This window comes from Indicator indicator, chromosome 15 (genome assembly GCF_027791375.1).
Source record: "Indicator indicator isolate 239-I01 chromosome 15, UM_Iind_1.1, whole genome shotgun sequence".
Taxonomy (NCBI): domain Eukaryota; kingdom Metazoa; phylum Chordata; class Aves; order Piciformes; family Indicatoridae; genus Indicator; species Indicator indicator.
Window position 1 is genome coordinate 16,511,185 of NC_072024.1, and position 15,397 is coordinate 16,526,581.

At 46.7% G+C, this 15,397-nt stretch overlaps 1 protein-coding gene across 2 annotated transcripts; it reads right to left on the reverse strand.

Annotated features, from left to right (window-relative positions):
• Positions 1 to 518: 518 nt before the first annotated feature.
• RBM5 (RNA binding motif protein 5) lies at positions 519 to 15,391 on the reverse strand. 2 transcript variants are annotated; one of them, XM_054387505.1, is made up of 24 exons: positions 15,370 to 15,391; positions 15,109 to 15,266; positions 14,290 to 14,450; positions 12,232 to 12,301; positions 11,675 to 11,748; positions 9,294 to 9,377; positions 8,526 to 8,586; positions 8,301 to 8,366; positions 8,004 to 8,164; positions 7,003 to 7,100; positions 6,461 to 6,548; positions 6,177 to 6,254; positions 6,014 to 6,089; positions 5,422 to 5,504; positions 5,015 to 5,093; positions 4,661 to 4,752; positions 3,981 to 4,145; positions 3,374 to 3,520; positions 3,217 to 3,288; positions 2,594 to 2,773; positions 2,352 to 2,426; positions 1,819 to 1,916; positions 1,613 to 1,742; positions 519 to 1,117 (listed from the first exon to the last, which is right to left on the reverse strand). In XM_054387505.1, exons 1-24 carry the CDS (start codon positions 15,384 to 15,386, stop codon positions 992 to 994), a joined length of 2,439 nt encoding a protein of 812 aa, XP_054243480.1. In that variant the 5' UTR covers positions 15,387 to 15,391; the 3' UTR covers positions 519 to 991. The 2 variants fall into 2 exon arrangements, with proteins under 2 accessions (XP_054243480.1, XP_054243478.1); XM_054387503.1 differs by having other exon boundaries at positions 5,422 to 5,507; positions 6,017 to 6,089; positions 14,290 to 14,445; positions 14,783 to 15,266.
• Between the last annotated feature and the right edge of the window lie 6 nt (positions 15,392 to 15,397).

Sequence of the window (15,397 nt, forward strand, 5' to 3'; positions counted from 1 at the left end):
GAAAAATGCAACAGAACAGCTTGGAGAAGAAACCTCTGCAAGAGGCAGTGGTGCACCATGTCCCATCCCCCAGCAGCTCAACTGCACCGTGCCTGGGGAGGCCAGAAGCAAGCCCAGGTGGGGTACAGAAACCCTGCAGCAGGCTCACCCCCTCCTTCCTCCCCACAGGTGGCTGTGTACCTGCCCCTGCAGCTCACTGGACCAACTGCTAACACCCAGGGGCTCTCAATAAGAATGCCAAGCTGCAGAACACTTCTGCTGGTCCTCTTCTGCTTCTGTAGGTATGATAGGGAGGGACAGAAAGAGATCTGCCCCTCCACTAGCACTGTGCCCATGCTGAAGCTGTGAGGAAGATCCTCAGAACAAGGCAGGGTGGAGGCAAGCACATAAGTGGAGCACTGTGTGGAAGAGAGACTCCAGAAGTCTCATCAAGGAAGAGGCAGAACCAGAGAAAGGACAAACAGCACTGGCAACTTACTCTTCATTCACCCACTGAGGAACAGAAATAGGATCATTTTTGGATGTATTTCTTTTGGAAATGAGCCAAACTGGCAACTAGAATCAAAGTCTTCAAAAAGTCTATACAAAGATGTATCATACAAAATGTACAGGAAAGTTCTCCAAAAAATAAACCAGACAGACAACAGGAGAGGAGAGCGAGATGGTCTGAGACCACAGCGAACAGGTCCTGCCCCTGCTCTGGAGGGCAGAAGTGACATCTGGACAACACGCTCCACACACAAAATACATTACACTATGTACAGGACCATTTAGAGACCAGCATCCCCTTCAGTCTAACCAGGAGCTCTCCAGCACGAGGTTGGGGCAGTCCAAACAACTTGCTCATGGAAGTGTTACATGCCGAGAGGGAAAATGCGCAAGGGAATGGAATGGTCAACTCTAAACAACAACCAGGATACAGCCAGGCCACCAAGGCCACAGTGTTTAAACAGTCACTTCTGGCCAAGTGTGCCGTGGGCCAGGTCACACATTACTCCATCTCTGTGAAGCGAGCAAACATAGCTTTCCGCACAGCATCTTTGTATGAGTCTGCAGTGGAGACGCCGTAGGAGCTGCCCTTGGCTCCCAAGCCAGCTCCTCTCATCCGTACTTGGGCCTGCAAGAGAAAAGAGACAAGCATCAGCTCTGCAGGAAGAGTCCATGCTGCCACACAGGCCCACCCACCACTGCCATCATGTTCTTGAGCTCCCCAGGTTTGCCACGAAGCCACAAGTACTGGCAGCAAGAGATGAGACTGCACACATCCCAAGCTCACTGGCTTCACACTGCTCTGACCCCACCCCAGTAGTAGGTGAGGCTGCACAGAACACACCTCCTTACAGCTAACAGCCCAAGCGAGGGAGGGCAGCCCATCCTCTGCTGCACTAGGGCACTGTATGGGTGCAGACCTGATGTCACAGTGCCACAGAAGCAGGCTGGACCCAGTTCCAGGTCTGCCCCAACCTCAGCATGCAGTGGCACTAACAGCAAATGGAAAGAAGGCAGATCTGCCGCAGATGGCAGTTTCTTCACCTTTTTTTCAAAGAAGTGAGTCCTTCTGGATAAAAAAAAGTCACCAAACCTCATCAAGGAAGCATCCATCTCTACTTACCTCAATAGGTGCTGTGATGCCCTGACACTTTCGCCCCAAGCCTGAGCCTTCTCTCCAGCCCATGGCCTGCAGCATCTTGTTGCCTATATTACTGTTGTCAAGGCCATCTTTGGTAGGCTGTTCATAGTTCCTGCAGGAAGAAGAGAGAAGGTTAAGAGAACTGCTAGTACACTGAAGCCACTGCTGAGGAGCTGTCAGATACATACACCGTGCCAGCATCATAGACCTTCTTGCGCTTTGGCTCAGGGGGCTCTGGGATGCCATACTTCTCCCGCCTCTCAGCTGCTCTGTCTCTGTATTTCATCTGCAGGAGATAACCAAAGTTAGTATGGATTCAAAGACACTTTCACCTTTGAGCTCTGGGAGTAAGCTAAGTGCCTGCTATTATGGAAAGCTGTCTACTGCAGCTGGCAAAAACATGCCTCAGACAAAGTCCCTTGAACACATCAGAACTTGCTCTGAGGTAGGAAGAGCCCAGCCCCTGGGCTGCTGCATTAGCTGCTGACTGAAGTTTCTGGTCCCAGCCTGGTGGCTGTGAGCTGGAGGCAGAAGGACCCTTCCCTGCTAAGCAGCAGCAGCACATGGGACACTTCTCTCCATTTTAAAAGGGCAGTGCCAAACCTTGGCCCAAGAAGGGGTTGGCTTACAAGGATTGTCTCGAGTGACAAGTGTCAGGATAAGGAGAGCTCAACACATCATCTGTGCTGGTTTTCCATTAGCTACTCATCTAAATACTGACCTCTCTTTCACGCAGCTCCAAGGCCTCAAGTTCCTGCTCTGAAAGCTTTGATCTCCTATAGATATCCATGTTTTGCTGAAACAAGAAGAGACGCCCATTAACAACATGACATGGTCAACAGCTCCTCTAATCTAAGACGTCTGGGAGAGAGATAATGAATACACCTGCAAATATTTCTGCTTTAAAAGGAAAGGTTTTCTCAGCAGCTTTGGTTCACACACTGAATTGTGTCAACCAAGTACCTTGTGCAAGTCAGAAAGCTGCTGGTGTCGAATCAGTGCATCTTTGTTTGGGAACTGCCTTCTACACAGCAGACAAGCCATCTTCTTCCAGTCAGTCAGCTTCTCTTCTTCATTCTCCATTCTTTCTAGTAGGTCCTCGTCGTTATCGCTGTCGCCACTGTAGGCGGCCACAAGGCCACGCTGTGAGGGATGGACAGCATTAAGGGAAGCAAAGCAGTGTCACCGCAGTTCAGAAGAGAGCCCAGAAAAGGAGCACAGAGGCTGTTAAGTATTTGCTGCACAGGAGGGGTGTAACTCTCCTTACAAAGAATGAAATACAGCTCGAAAGAACCACAACTACAGCAGCTTCAAAACAGACCCACTAGCCAAGAAATTATTTCAGTAAGGTGTTTTTAGAAACCTCAAAATCTCAACCGAGTTTCTTGAGGCTGGAAGGAATCACAGCTTCTCAATGCATGTCAGCCACCCAGCACACAGCATTGCACCAGACCACTGTGACCACCACAGCCTTTTACAAATGATGCTGTGGAAATACAAGTTGGAAAGTAGTATCTGCCAGTCCTCCTCTAAAGTGTTTTACCAGTAACCTCTGGAAATACCTTTGTCAGGTAACTCATACTCACCTTCAGTGGATTTTCATCGTCACCATTTTTCATCACCTCTGGCAAAATCTGCTGTCTCTCTGAGAGTGCTCCCTGGGTAAGACAAGAATGCCATCAACCCAGAGCTCACTGCCACAGCCCACCACACCCCACTGTGCTCTGCTGCCAGCACCTTCACCTTTTTCTCAAAAAGGGCAAAGCCTGCATCTGCAGCCGCTGACTCTTTCCGCTCCTCTTCCCTGGTGCTCAATGGCTGGAAGCTGTTCTTGAAGTTCTCTTTCTGCTTGTTCAAACTCTTTGCCCAGCGCTCCATGTCTTTAGCAATCTGAAATGCAGAGTAGTTTGCTCAGACAGCTCCCCCCAGAGCTATCAATCTCCTATGACACAGCTTCAATCTCACACAGTTTCCAGAACAACCCATCACCTTTTATATCACAGGACACTGGATGTAGTGCAGCTGTTTCCCTGTATACAGTGTTCAAAGACACCGCAGCTCGTTTCTCTTAATGTATGAGCCCTTCCTATCAATCTAATCCTCCAAGTGACAGCTCAGCTATACTCCCACTGGTTCTGGCATGATTCCATGTGCATTCCTCCCATGCAGTGCTTATTTCTGCACTGAAGTCTTGCCAGCTCCCCCCCAGCTCCTCCCACTCTACAATACCTGCAAACTGCAGGCATTCACCCCACCACATAACCTAGGATTTCCTTTGTTGTGAAAGGGAACCATAATCCATGCTACAAAGCACTTTATCCCGGTTACTATCTCTCATTTTGTCTTTTACCTGTTGAGCTGTTTTACTTTTAGGCTTCTCTTTCTTCTCCTTCACTTCTTTGGTGGCAGTTGTGGTAGCTGTCTGTTGGTATGTGACACCTTCTGCAGCAGGCATGTAGGTCTCCTTTTCGCCATCCCAGTAAAGGTATTGCTGGGTTAAGGCATTGTAGTAATACTGCCAGAGAGAGAGTCAGATGGTTAAACACCTCATACAAGCCAAGTGTCCAAGGGAGAACACAAGCAAGCTGTGTGATTCAGACTGCTGCATCAAATGCAAAGGTGCCTACAGAGTCCAAACAAGTTCTGCAGACTCCATTCAAAAGGCAAGTGGCTGAAGCCTCATCCCCAAACACAGGCGTTCTGCCTAACAGAACCATTTGCCTCTCCCAAGAGAAGACCCACCAGAGTCCAGAACTGGGCACACTTTTCCAGGCACTCCACAACAAAATAGCTCAAAGAGAGTGTCTGTGACAAGTACTAATCCTGTATGGACCAAACCGGGAGAAAAATTAAGGGAAGGAGAGAAAAACGAAGGGCTGAACCAGAGAGAAGTTCCAGCTGTAGGTGCACTGCTGAGAATTATCAGTTGTACTCAGTATTGTGCATCTCAAAGCTAATTTCACGCATATGATGAGAAATGGAACTAATGGACCGTAACAGTCAAGACAGGTGGGAAGAACTTGTGTTTACCTGGGAATTAGGATCATAGTAGAGCCCTGTTACAGGATCATAATAATATCCTGAAGATTCATCATATTGGTAGGTGGAAGTGTCAGGGACAGCTGTAAAAACATTAAAGTGTGGGACATGGTCGTTCCAGTCGAATTCAGACAGGCATCTTTCTACGTTTCCGGTAAAACTGAGACTATTAACAATCATGATGGCAGACATGCCTGGAAAGGGCTCTTAGTCACCCAAGCAGAATGCACTCTCCAGGGACAGCTTGGCCACTGTCACAGTTGACAGTGCACTCAGCCAAAACCAAGGCTCTCCTGCTATACAGCGACAGGTACCCGTCCCCAAAAGCAACTCCTGATCGCTTACCGTACTTGGTTCCAGGGACTACACCAGTTGGGGCAGCTGTTTGTGCCTGAGTGCTAGTGGTAGGCTGCGCTGATTGTGTCTGGAAAAAACCCAAACCCGGGAACCTCCATTAGAAATTTGTCACCAAAGCACAAGAAACACCGACAGTGAGCCCAAGTCATGACCAGCACACCCCACATGTACAACAGCTAGCTCCTCTTCATCAGTACACTTAGCGTTCACCTCTAACAAACAAAGCTACCACAGGCATGGTAGATGACTTATGACCACAAGTACTATGACTAAACCCAGGGTTACTTCAGCAGCTTTGCTGTACCACCCACTTCATAGAGCAAAGGCTACAGCTAAGTCAGATATCCCACATAACCCTGGTCTTGAAATCAAAGAGTAATTAGTTCTGTAATTACCGGAGAGTCAGGCGAGTTTGTCTGTTGATTATATAACTGAGGACTCTGGGACACAACTGCAGCCGTGGTGGTAGTGACCGGAGCTCCTGCCAAGACAGAGCAATAATGGATAAGCCAACCAGTTGGTAAAAACAGTACTTCATCCTAGGGCTAAAATTACTTTGTTTACAGTTTCAGCTCCTAATTCCAGCTCCAGCAGCCAAACAAGGCAATAAATGTTCAAAAGGAGACATACACAGTGGGTATTTTCTACCCAGACAAGCAATCGTTTCCTTTTCAGGAGGAAATATTCTACTCCCAAAGTCAGCGATTCCCAGCCTCCGACAGCTGCTAGAGCTGCTGGAGAGAGTTCTCCGAGTTCATGGCTTTTGTCAATAGCCTCAAACAGAGGCTGCTCTCTTGTCTGGCAGACTGGAGGTCCCAGTGGAACAAATTTGTTACAGTTCTCTAGTAACACGTACTGGCTGAGGCACCCCAAGAGCAAAAGGAGCCAAGCCTCCCCCTACTCTAAGTAACAGAAAGCCTGAAGTGTAACACCACTACTACAAAATTATCATTACCAACAACAGCATCTGCCTCTTGTCACAAGTACTACCTGATATGGTAGCTGTGTCTGTGTCCAACACCCCTCCTTGATTTTGGTAGTACTGCTGATAATCTTGGGAGTACTGCAAAGAGAAATAAATGACAACACAAGATAAGCCAATGCCAAATTACAACCACTTACCAATTAGAGCACAACCACCACTACTAACCTGAGCATACTGTGTGTAGCTATCCTGTCCTGACTGGAGGTAGCTGTAGTCAAGGGTGCTGCCTTCTCCAGTTTGTGGCTGAAATGCGAGCAGGTGTTTTTTTGTCAGGGATAGCTAAGTTACTGCATTTATGAATTTCAACACTGGTTAGGCTCCAGTCTGTCAGCTCAGATCTGTCACAGCAGCTTTGGCCAGTTTCAACAAGTGGGCAGCAGTGAAACTGTATGCATTATGTTTTCATTTTCAGGAAAGCAGGACCATGGGCAACAGCCTCCCAATCATACCTGAGTGGATGACCACTGAGCAGCAGCGATGGCTGTACTTGCCACGGAGAAGGCGCTGACTCTGTTACCATCCGGGAGAAGCAAGTCTCTGTAACCACAAAAGTTATGCCTCTGAGCAAATACTGCTTGCCTCTGAAGTGTCTCCCCATGCCAGGAGGTAGAGTCTGCCCTTACACGTGTATTTCTTGGCAGCTGGAGAACATTCCAACTGCAATGAATGAGCCAAAGCACTGCTTGGCAAGTGAAGGAGCTTTAGGTTCTTTGTTGTACAGTCAGTAAGGAGTCACCAGGACTGCAAGGTAACAAGCATGCTGTGCACACAAGCAGTTACGATGTGATCTTCAGAGGACTGGAGACAGGGACGGTAGGAAACAGTGCTCACTCTCCTCACACAGTGGAGAGTGGGATGCACGCAACACAAGACAGAGGAAGCAAAACTTGGGAGTGACTAATCTTAACAGCCTGGGTGACAACAACAAACCTCTACTACAAATAGGGGAAAGAGGTAAAGTAAGAGAAATCAACTGCTATTCACAACTCACTTTCTGGCACTCTTTGCAAAGTCAACACCAATTGTTTTGCCATCGATTTTTAATGGTGGCTGAAGACTCTGTAAAATCTGCAGCAGTTGAGAGGCATCCTACAACAAGAAATACTCATTATTATGAAAGGCAGGTTACTGAGGTGGATTCAGAAGTTCCCAAAGCTCCAGCTTTTCACATATAGCCTCCAAAAGCAACTAGAACTGCAAGAACACTTCGATCTCCCCATACTACACACAGGGAGAAGAATACGAGATCGGCCACAGCCCACGTGCAGACAATGCTCGTTCCCCCAGGCTACTGAGTATCAAACATCTTCTAAGAACTTAGCTTTATAAAGGTGTTTACCCTAGACTACCCCAGAAGGGAGGCCAGCAGAAAGTGAGGCACTTTCTATCCAAACTGTTATTCTCTGCCTAAATAGGTCCAAACACATCACGTTGCTTATCAAGTGCAGTATATGCAGGAACAGAGATTCTACCACCCTTCAGTGAGCCTACGCCTCACAGTTAAGAGGTTTTCCCTGTACCTCACTGCAAATTCCCATTCTGGTGCCTACTGTCCTATCCCTGTGTAGTCTCGACTAATGTCTCTGCTGTTGCTACATCCTCCCACTGGACGCTGCAGAGAGCAGCAAGATCCCCTTTCTCAAGGTGGAAGGAAACCAAATTCTGTGGCACCTTCTCCATTCTATATGCCCCAGCCCTTAAATTTTGTGATTGAAATACAACCGCAGGCTGTTATTTTTGTGATGCGAGTGTGAAACCAGCCTTCAATCCAGAACAGCACTCTGCTACAAAATCAGCTTTCCAATGTACTCCCAATATCCTACCAGGATCTTTCCAAACTGCAGCTCCTAATGAAAAGCTCTGACACACCGAGTGTCCATCAACCCTTGGTGAACGGGGTGGCTGTTCAGAGAGCTCCAAGGCTCTGAATGCTTCAGCTACAGAAGTACACTAACAAGCTGTTTCTCTCCAGTCCATCAGTAAGGCCCTCACCATGGCAGAAGACAGCTGCACAAACGCAAAGCCTCTATTTTGCTGAGTCTGCTTGTCTTTGATAAGACGAATATTATTGACTGCCAGAGATGCATACGGAGACAAGGCAGTCATGATGGATTCCACTACTGTGTGAGGAGCAATGTTTCGGAGAATGATAGCTGAGGAGAAAAGAAAGTATGACGTTAGCTGTGCACTAACAGCCTTCTGGAGTACTTCTGGGTAGCCCAAGGTACAGGAAGGATTTTAATACCCGTGTTTACATTCCACGTCACACAGTTAAGTCTCAAAACTTACTATCACAGTAATAATCCACAGACTGAACGGCTTCTGCTGCTCCGGGTGGTACTTCCTGTTCTGAATCTACAGAAGAAAATACTTGAGTCACAGCATGGCTCATACAACCCAAACTCTGGATCTCACAAGCCAGTCTTGGCCCTACAGCACATTTTTTTTTCCCCTACACAGGACAAAATATTTCCTACAAAATCAGAGACAGTCAAAGAGAGCAGTGTAACATACCAAATTTGTCTGCTCCACACCGGAAGCATTTTAGCCTCCTTCTGAAGTTGTAAAGGCAGCACTGTGAGAAACAAGAGAAACCAGGTAAGAACTTGGGTAATTTGTAACAAAGCTGGCATTTCATACAAAACCAAACACTAGACATTCACATAAAGTAACACAACAAAGGTAAACCCACAAAAATAATTTGAGAGCAGCAAAAGCCACCCTTCTCCCTACTACACCTGCTTTACAGAACATCCTAACTACTTTTCCTCTACTCTTCTTGGCTTACTCAGTTATTTTAACTTTGTGGTCTTCAACTCAGAACTCCAGACACAGTAACTACTTGAAAAAGCACAATGTTCAAGTGAAAGACAGGCTGGAAAACAAGCTATCTTCATGGGCAAAAAAGCGTAGTTAAAGCTTGACAAAACAGCCTGGTCTTCACCTGACTACATCATCTCCACTTAGGGGTGGGCAAACAACAAGCACACAGCAGCATGCATTAGACCAGCAGCAATTCAACACTGGATCAGTCATCACCTAACAAGTATATACTCTAGCACAGCTCACTGCTCTAGCTCTGTGTCTTCTGGGGCAACACCTGTGTCACTACTTTGCCACCAGAGCTACAAGACCTTTCCATTCCTGTGCCTTACTACTCCTGTCGCATGGACAGCCAGCAGTACAAGTGAGGCTGAATCATCTATCACCTTGTTCAAACTAGTCAGCTGGTGAAGAGCACTGAAGCCAACACAAACTCCCTCTGATAAACATGCACTATACCTTGTTGCAAAGCCAGTCCTCAAATTTAGGCCTGGGGTTGCTGTAGTGCATCGCAATCTGCTTCCCTTGAATCACCAGCTTTTTCTGCAAAAAAAGTGGTTTCAATTATTCCTGTATCGAGGCACACATGTCCATTTTCCCGTGGCAGAGCACCCTTCGGAGGAATCAGTGCTCCTGAATTACATGTACAACATAAGGGGAGGATGTGGAGGACAACCACCGCCACCTACACCCTTCCCATCCAATCCTGCAGAGAGGAGGACGAGGGCAGTAAGAGAATGGGATGTGGAGCAAAGATCAACAGAATCAGGGAGTGTTGAAAAAAAGCTGCCAAACACTAAAAGCTGACATGGAACCAGGAAGTGTCTCGAAGGAGACAAAGTCCTAACCTGCTGCCTTCAGGATTAATGCATTTTTAGGAGTCTCTTTGGCCCCACATTTCTATTCACTTCTGGTATAGCACTGAGCGACTTTTTAAACATGTCCTTAGGTGACTGCTTCACTTCTTCCCCTACTCCAAATACCCTAGACATTTTAACATTTGGATTACTTTTCCAAGCACTTTCTTCAGAAGCATCCCTTTGAAAACAGAGTAACTCTTCCCAAAGGGAACCTGCTCAGACTTCTTGGAGGCTGGATTACAAGCGCCATCAACTGAAATGTAACTCAGTGGTTTCCTTTGACTAATGCATCAGTTCAATTGGAAGCCTGCTAGAGAGGATTGTGGTCTTCGTTCAGGCAGGAGCTCTCCAAAATGAGTAACTAGTCTGCAAGTGAAGCTTCTCCAGGTGTAGGGAAAGTTCGTAATGCTTTCAGCATGTCCTCTCACTCTGACTTCAGAGGAGTTAAGATTTTAGATTTGAGAAGCCTTGACTCTTGGCTTGGCTTTGCCAAGCAAGGGTATGCAGAATGCCCTTTCCAAACATGGCCACCAACACGCTTTGAACAGTGGAGATACATCTGAGGAGGCACCCATTAAGAGGCCAAACCCCAGGTGTTTACTTAGCAAAAGAACTGTCTCAGGTTGGCTTACTGCAGAGGTACTACAGAAGCACCAGGACTGGTGGCTTTTCTGCTAACAGGGCCTGTAACAGATCTAAGCATGTAGCATGAACAAGGCTCTCACACTCTGCACTACTAAAGAGGGCAAAGCCATTTCTCCTACCGGCAGGAGGGAGGGTGAGAGGGCTCAGCACTCACTGGATATGCACACATAGAAACAAAGCTGCTGGCACAGTTGCAATACATCATTCTTTCATCTAACAGCAACCGGGCTGCTGGGGAGAGGCTATGTTTTCCCTGCTACTAGGGTGGCTGGTTACTGGAGTGAATTTGAGTAAGTTTCAATAAATTATGCATCTGTACAGCTTTGTATATATTAAAATGATCTTTCTGAAAACATGCTCAGCATTAACGTCAATTCAGAGTCTTTCAGCTGCGTCCACCAACCACACTGGGCAGCATGTCAGGGAGACAGAATCTAACACTGCTCTCTGGTTGGGGAAGTTGCCCACGGTATGGGACATGCAGCATAAGGCATATGACAACTTCCATCTGCTGGAACTGCCTGCATAGGAATTCCAGGATGGTGTCATTTCTTTCTATGTAACACCAAGAGCACAGCACTCCTCATGCTGCCCAGGGACCTCCACAGCAAAGAGCTGTAAAAAACCAAAAGGTACGATACACTTTGCTCACTTTGAGAGTATTTTTAACCTCTGTTGTCGAAACAGATAATGAATATTCAGAAAGGAGCAAAAGCAAGTGAAACCATTTACAGTGCAACAGGAAGATCTCACTGGCAAAGGAACTGGAGGACTCGTCACATTTTGGCTCCTTACCAAGTCATCATCTTAAACAAGCCAAAATACACTGTACAACATATGCAGGAACTCAACTCTACCAGATTTACATTGAATACACACACACTTCCTCTGGAAGAGCCAGTTCTCCCCCTTAAACTGGGGGAACACACTATTGCCAAGGAACAACACTTCTTTCAGACTTTATACCAATGCAAGGCAGGGCTCTGGCACTTTCTCTGGCAACAGAGAGAGAACTATCAGTTGGAAGTGAAGTATTTTCTAAGGACCATTTGCTAAACCTTCATGAACCAATGAAACTGAAGACAAGGGATTTAAAACATCAGCATATTTTACCAAGGAGTACTCAGAATAGCCAATCTTTTCTCCTAATTTTTCCTGGTATTTTGTCCTAGTGTTATAAATTTTAATATATACAAAGCTTTCAAACTTTTAAATCACTGTTATGGAACAAACCACTCCTTCCACCTTTTGTTTTTTTCCTTTTTTTTTTTTTTTTTTAAACTGTACAGACTTGTTCCATTTTCAGGAATATCTAGACTTGGTGAGTGAAGCAACCTGATTGGCTTCCATCCAGCTGGTAGCATCTTGAAAGTGATAAAACTCCACGAAGGCGAAACCACGGCTTACACCTAGAGACAGCATTCAGATATAGACGGGATACTTGTGTTAGTCAGTTCCTTTAAAACAGGTGAATCTCTCTCCAACTGCTTCATTACTTCATGACAAAGCAGCTTTACAAATGCGACGTCAACTGCTGGGATCTGCTCGGTATTTTGCCATGGCAAGGAACCAAGCTCCCTTAACTGGCTACATTTCACTCCATCTGAATCCACGTTTAAGGGTTACCATGCAACAGACTAAAACTACAACATGGGTTTACACTAGGATTACTTACCAATACCTGTTAACAAAAACCCCTGTAGACAGACTTCTTTTAACATGTTGACCAGCTATCTAAAAGTCTTCCAAAAAGCCACATTCCTTAGCCATGGCAAGCCTGCCTTTTTTTTTTTTTTTTATTGCATGTGCTTGCAGTTTGGGGACAACTCTGGATACTCTTTTGGGCTGGGGAAGAGGAAGTTAATACCAAAAACTGTATTGAGAGCTCTCACCTGTCTTTCTTTTCATCAGCCTCACGTCTGCAGGCTGAGGACCTTCAAAGGACTCAATAAGCTCACGAATCTGCATGAGATTTTAATCAAGAGAGTTAAATTACCACATTCTGGAAGACAGACAGGACAGTCACAGAAGCAGAGGTATACAGAAACATGACATTCTCAACACTATCTCAGGGAAAAAGAAAGCCTTCACAGACACCCCAAGAGGAAACTGATAAGCACCAAAGAACCCACAGCCCCTTGCTGGCTAAACCAACCGTCATCTTCATTTAGGCCACATTCCTACACACTTGTGTTCCAAAGTTATTAGTGCAAGACTTGGCAAATACTGTGCTTGCTCCAAAGACCATTTATAAATACACCTGGCTCCTAGCAAAGGAAGAACAGGAACACTATGCTGTGAGGCTTCCATGATGTATGTATTCTTAAGCCTCATGCTAAAGTTCTCATCCTCCTAACAGTTCCCCTTCTGATTTTTGTGAGATAAAGTAGATTTATGAAGAAAAAAAAAACAGTCACAGAAAAAAGCTAGAGACATTGGTTCTTCAGCCATAACAAAGCTGTTGGGAAAGTTGTGGCACAGGCTACACAAATTTATGTGGAGAGGTGTGCAGGGATAAAAATGCTTTTAACGTTTTTATTTTTTTGATGACAGAAACAGGGACAAGAGGAAGTTTTTCACAGTTCAAGTGCATTCCATACAACAGTGCTGCTCAGCAGACTCAAAACTCATCTGATACTGCCTGTTTACATGCTGACTGAACTGAATCTTCAGTGCAAGTGGCTTTTTTCATGCAAAAAGTAAAAAAAAAAAAAAGCTGAAAACAGAGTAGTGTTGAAGTAATGTTAACTAAAAAAAAAAATAATCAGTAGCCCCAAGATGCATCATCTACACTCTGAAGATGAGTCTAGAATTAAACTTTCCCATAAATTACACTAGTTGTTTGCACAACTGGAGAACTACAACATTAATAGCTCAGGAAAAAAAAAAGATTTGAAACATTCTGTGTAATGTCAGACTGGGTCATATCATTTGGACGCAGAAGCCTACACTCTACCAATCAGTTACCAAAATATTAGACCAGCACACAATGATTAAAAAGAACACTTGAGATTAGAAGGACAGGGAATAATCAAGGTCAAAGAAAAAAAATCTACTGCAGAAATGATGCAGAAGTATGCACCGTGTAAGCCATCAATGCACAAAGAATCTCAGAGGCAGACGCAGAATCTGCCTGAAAACAAACTGGAATAGCTCCGCGTTTACGTGATTCCCACTCATTCATCGAAACAGTTGTGGGCTTCTATCTTTTCCTTCCATCAAAGGAGAAAAAAATAATTAAAAATAAGAAAGCCGATTACTCTCAACATCTTTCTATTAAACAAGTTAGACAACCGTGTACCGAGCTGATCTGTACTTGCTCCTTCAGCTTCACAGGAGCCATTTTAAAACTTCCACAGATGTACCCACACAAAGCAGCTTCGTGCAGGGCTGCACTCAACTGAGGAGCTCGGGGGCTGTGCGTAAACCTATCAGACAGTCTGAACTTTGGGCCCAAATAAAAACCTGGAAAAAAACCCAAGTACCTACCCTCTGTCACTTTCGACATGCCCTCCGCCAAGGGAGGGGAGAAAGGGAGGTGGGAGGAGCAAGAAAAAAAAAAAAAAAAAGAGAGAGAAAAAAAAACCAAACCCAAAAAAACAACCAAAACTCTGCCTCTTCCCTCCTACACAGCAAACAGTAGGTACTTAAAATCCACTCCTAGGAAAAGCGTCCAAAAGTGTGGGGAAAAAAAAAGTCTAATCTCAGAGCGTTGCGCCTTAACACCTTAAAGAAATTGGTTAACATTCAAGTGACCTCTGCTACTTCACAGTGACTGTTTAAATCCTTTTAGGATTCAAAATGGCAGTGCGACCAAAGCATTGGAGAGGGGGCCACCATGATGCAGCTTTACACAAAATGGCAGCAGCAACTACCACACAGACCTGCCAGCACAAAGCTGGAGTCTTCCCATGGTGCAAGAAAAGCAAAGCACCTTGCTGGTTACTTACATCGTTTTCTGTAACTGTGATGGGAAGGCCACGTAACATGATGGTTTTGCTTTCTTTCTCATCGTTAATGTCATTCCTGTAGTCATGCTCTCCATAGTCGCCATCAGAATGGTAGCCATCTTCTGATTTGTCACTGTTCCTGCGCTCCCGCTCCCTCTGAGAAGCCAGCGCGCAGAATTAACCACGGCAATTTATAGCAACCTGCCCCCGCAACGCCAGTGAAAACAAAGCAAACCAAACCCACCAGCTCCCCATACGACCATCTTCCTCGGGCTTAAGCCGGATGGCCTTCAGGCAGAACACCAAGCTCTAACTTCCCCTCTCAACTTCACCCTAGAAAACCCCCGGGATGCCAACCCGCAGGCACCAGCCAACCCCGGCTGCGGGGAGCCCAACAGTGCCCGCCCCGGCCCCTTCCCCCCGCACAGGGCGGCCGAAGCTGCCTCGTGATGCAGAGCCCAGGGCTCAGGCCGGGCTCGTCTGCCCCACTCACCTCAGGGCTATCATAATCGCGGCTATCGTAGTCTCTATCATAATCTCGGCTGTCATAGTCTCGGCTGTCGCGACTATCGTAGTCTCGGCAATCCCGGCTGTCGTAGTCCCGGCAGTCGTAGTCTCGGCTGTCGCGACTATCGTAGTCCCGGCAGTCCCGGCTGTCGTAGTCCCGGCAGTCCCGGCTGTCGTAGTCCCGGCAGTCCCGGCTGTCGCGACTGTCGTAGTCTCGGCAGTCCCGGCTGTCGCGACTGTCGTAGTCTCGGCTGTCGTAGTCTCGGCAGTCTCGGCCGTCGCGGCTGTCGTAGTCTCGGCTGTCGTAGTCGCGGCTGTCGTAGTCGCGGTAGTCATCGTAACGGTCCCCGCGGCGCTCCTCACTAGACCTCTTATAGTCATCCCTGCGCCGGCTCCGAGATTCCCGCTCATCACGGTCCTCCCTTTCCACGATGGAGCCGTAGCGGCCGCTCCGCTCCGTCCTGCTTACACTGCGTGACACACCGGGCCGAGCTCAGAACGAGAAAAACCCACAGCTAGCCCTTCCCTCTCTCCATACCACCCCTCTCCCTCAGCCCTCCCACCCACGCTCACCGCTTGTCCGAGCCCATGTCGCCGTCCA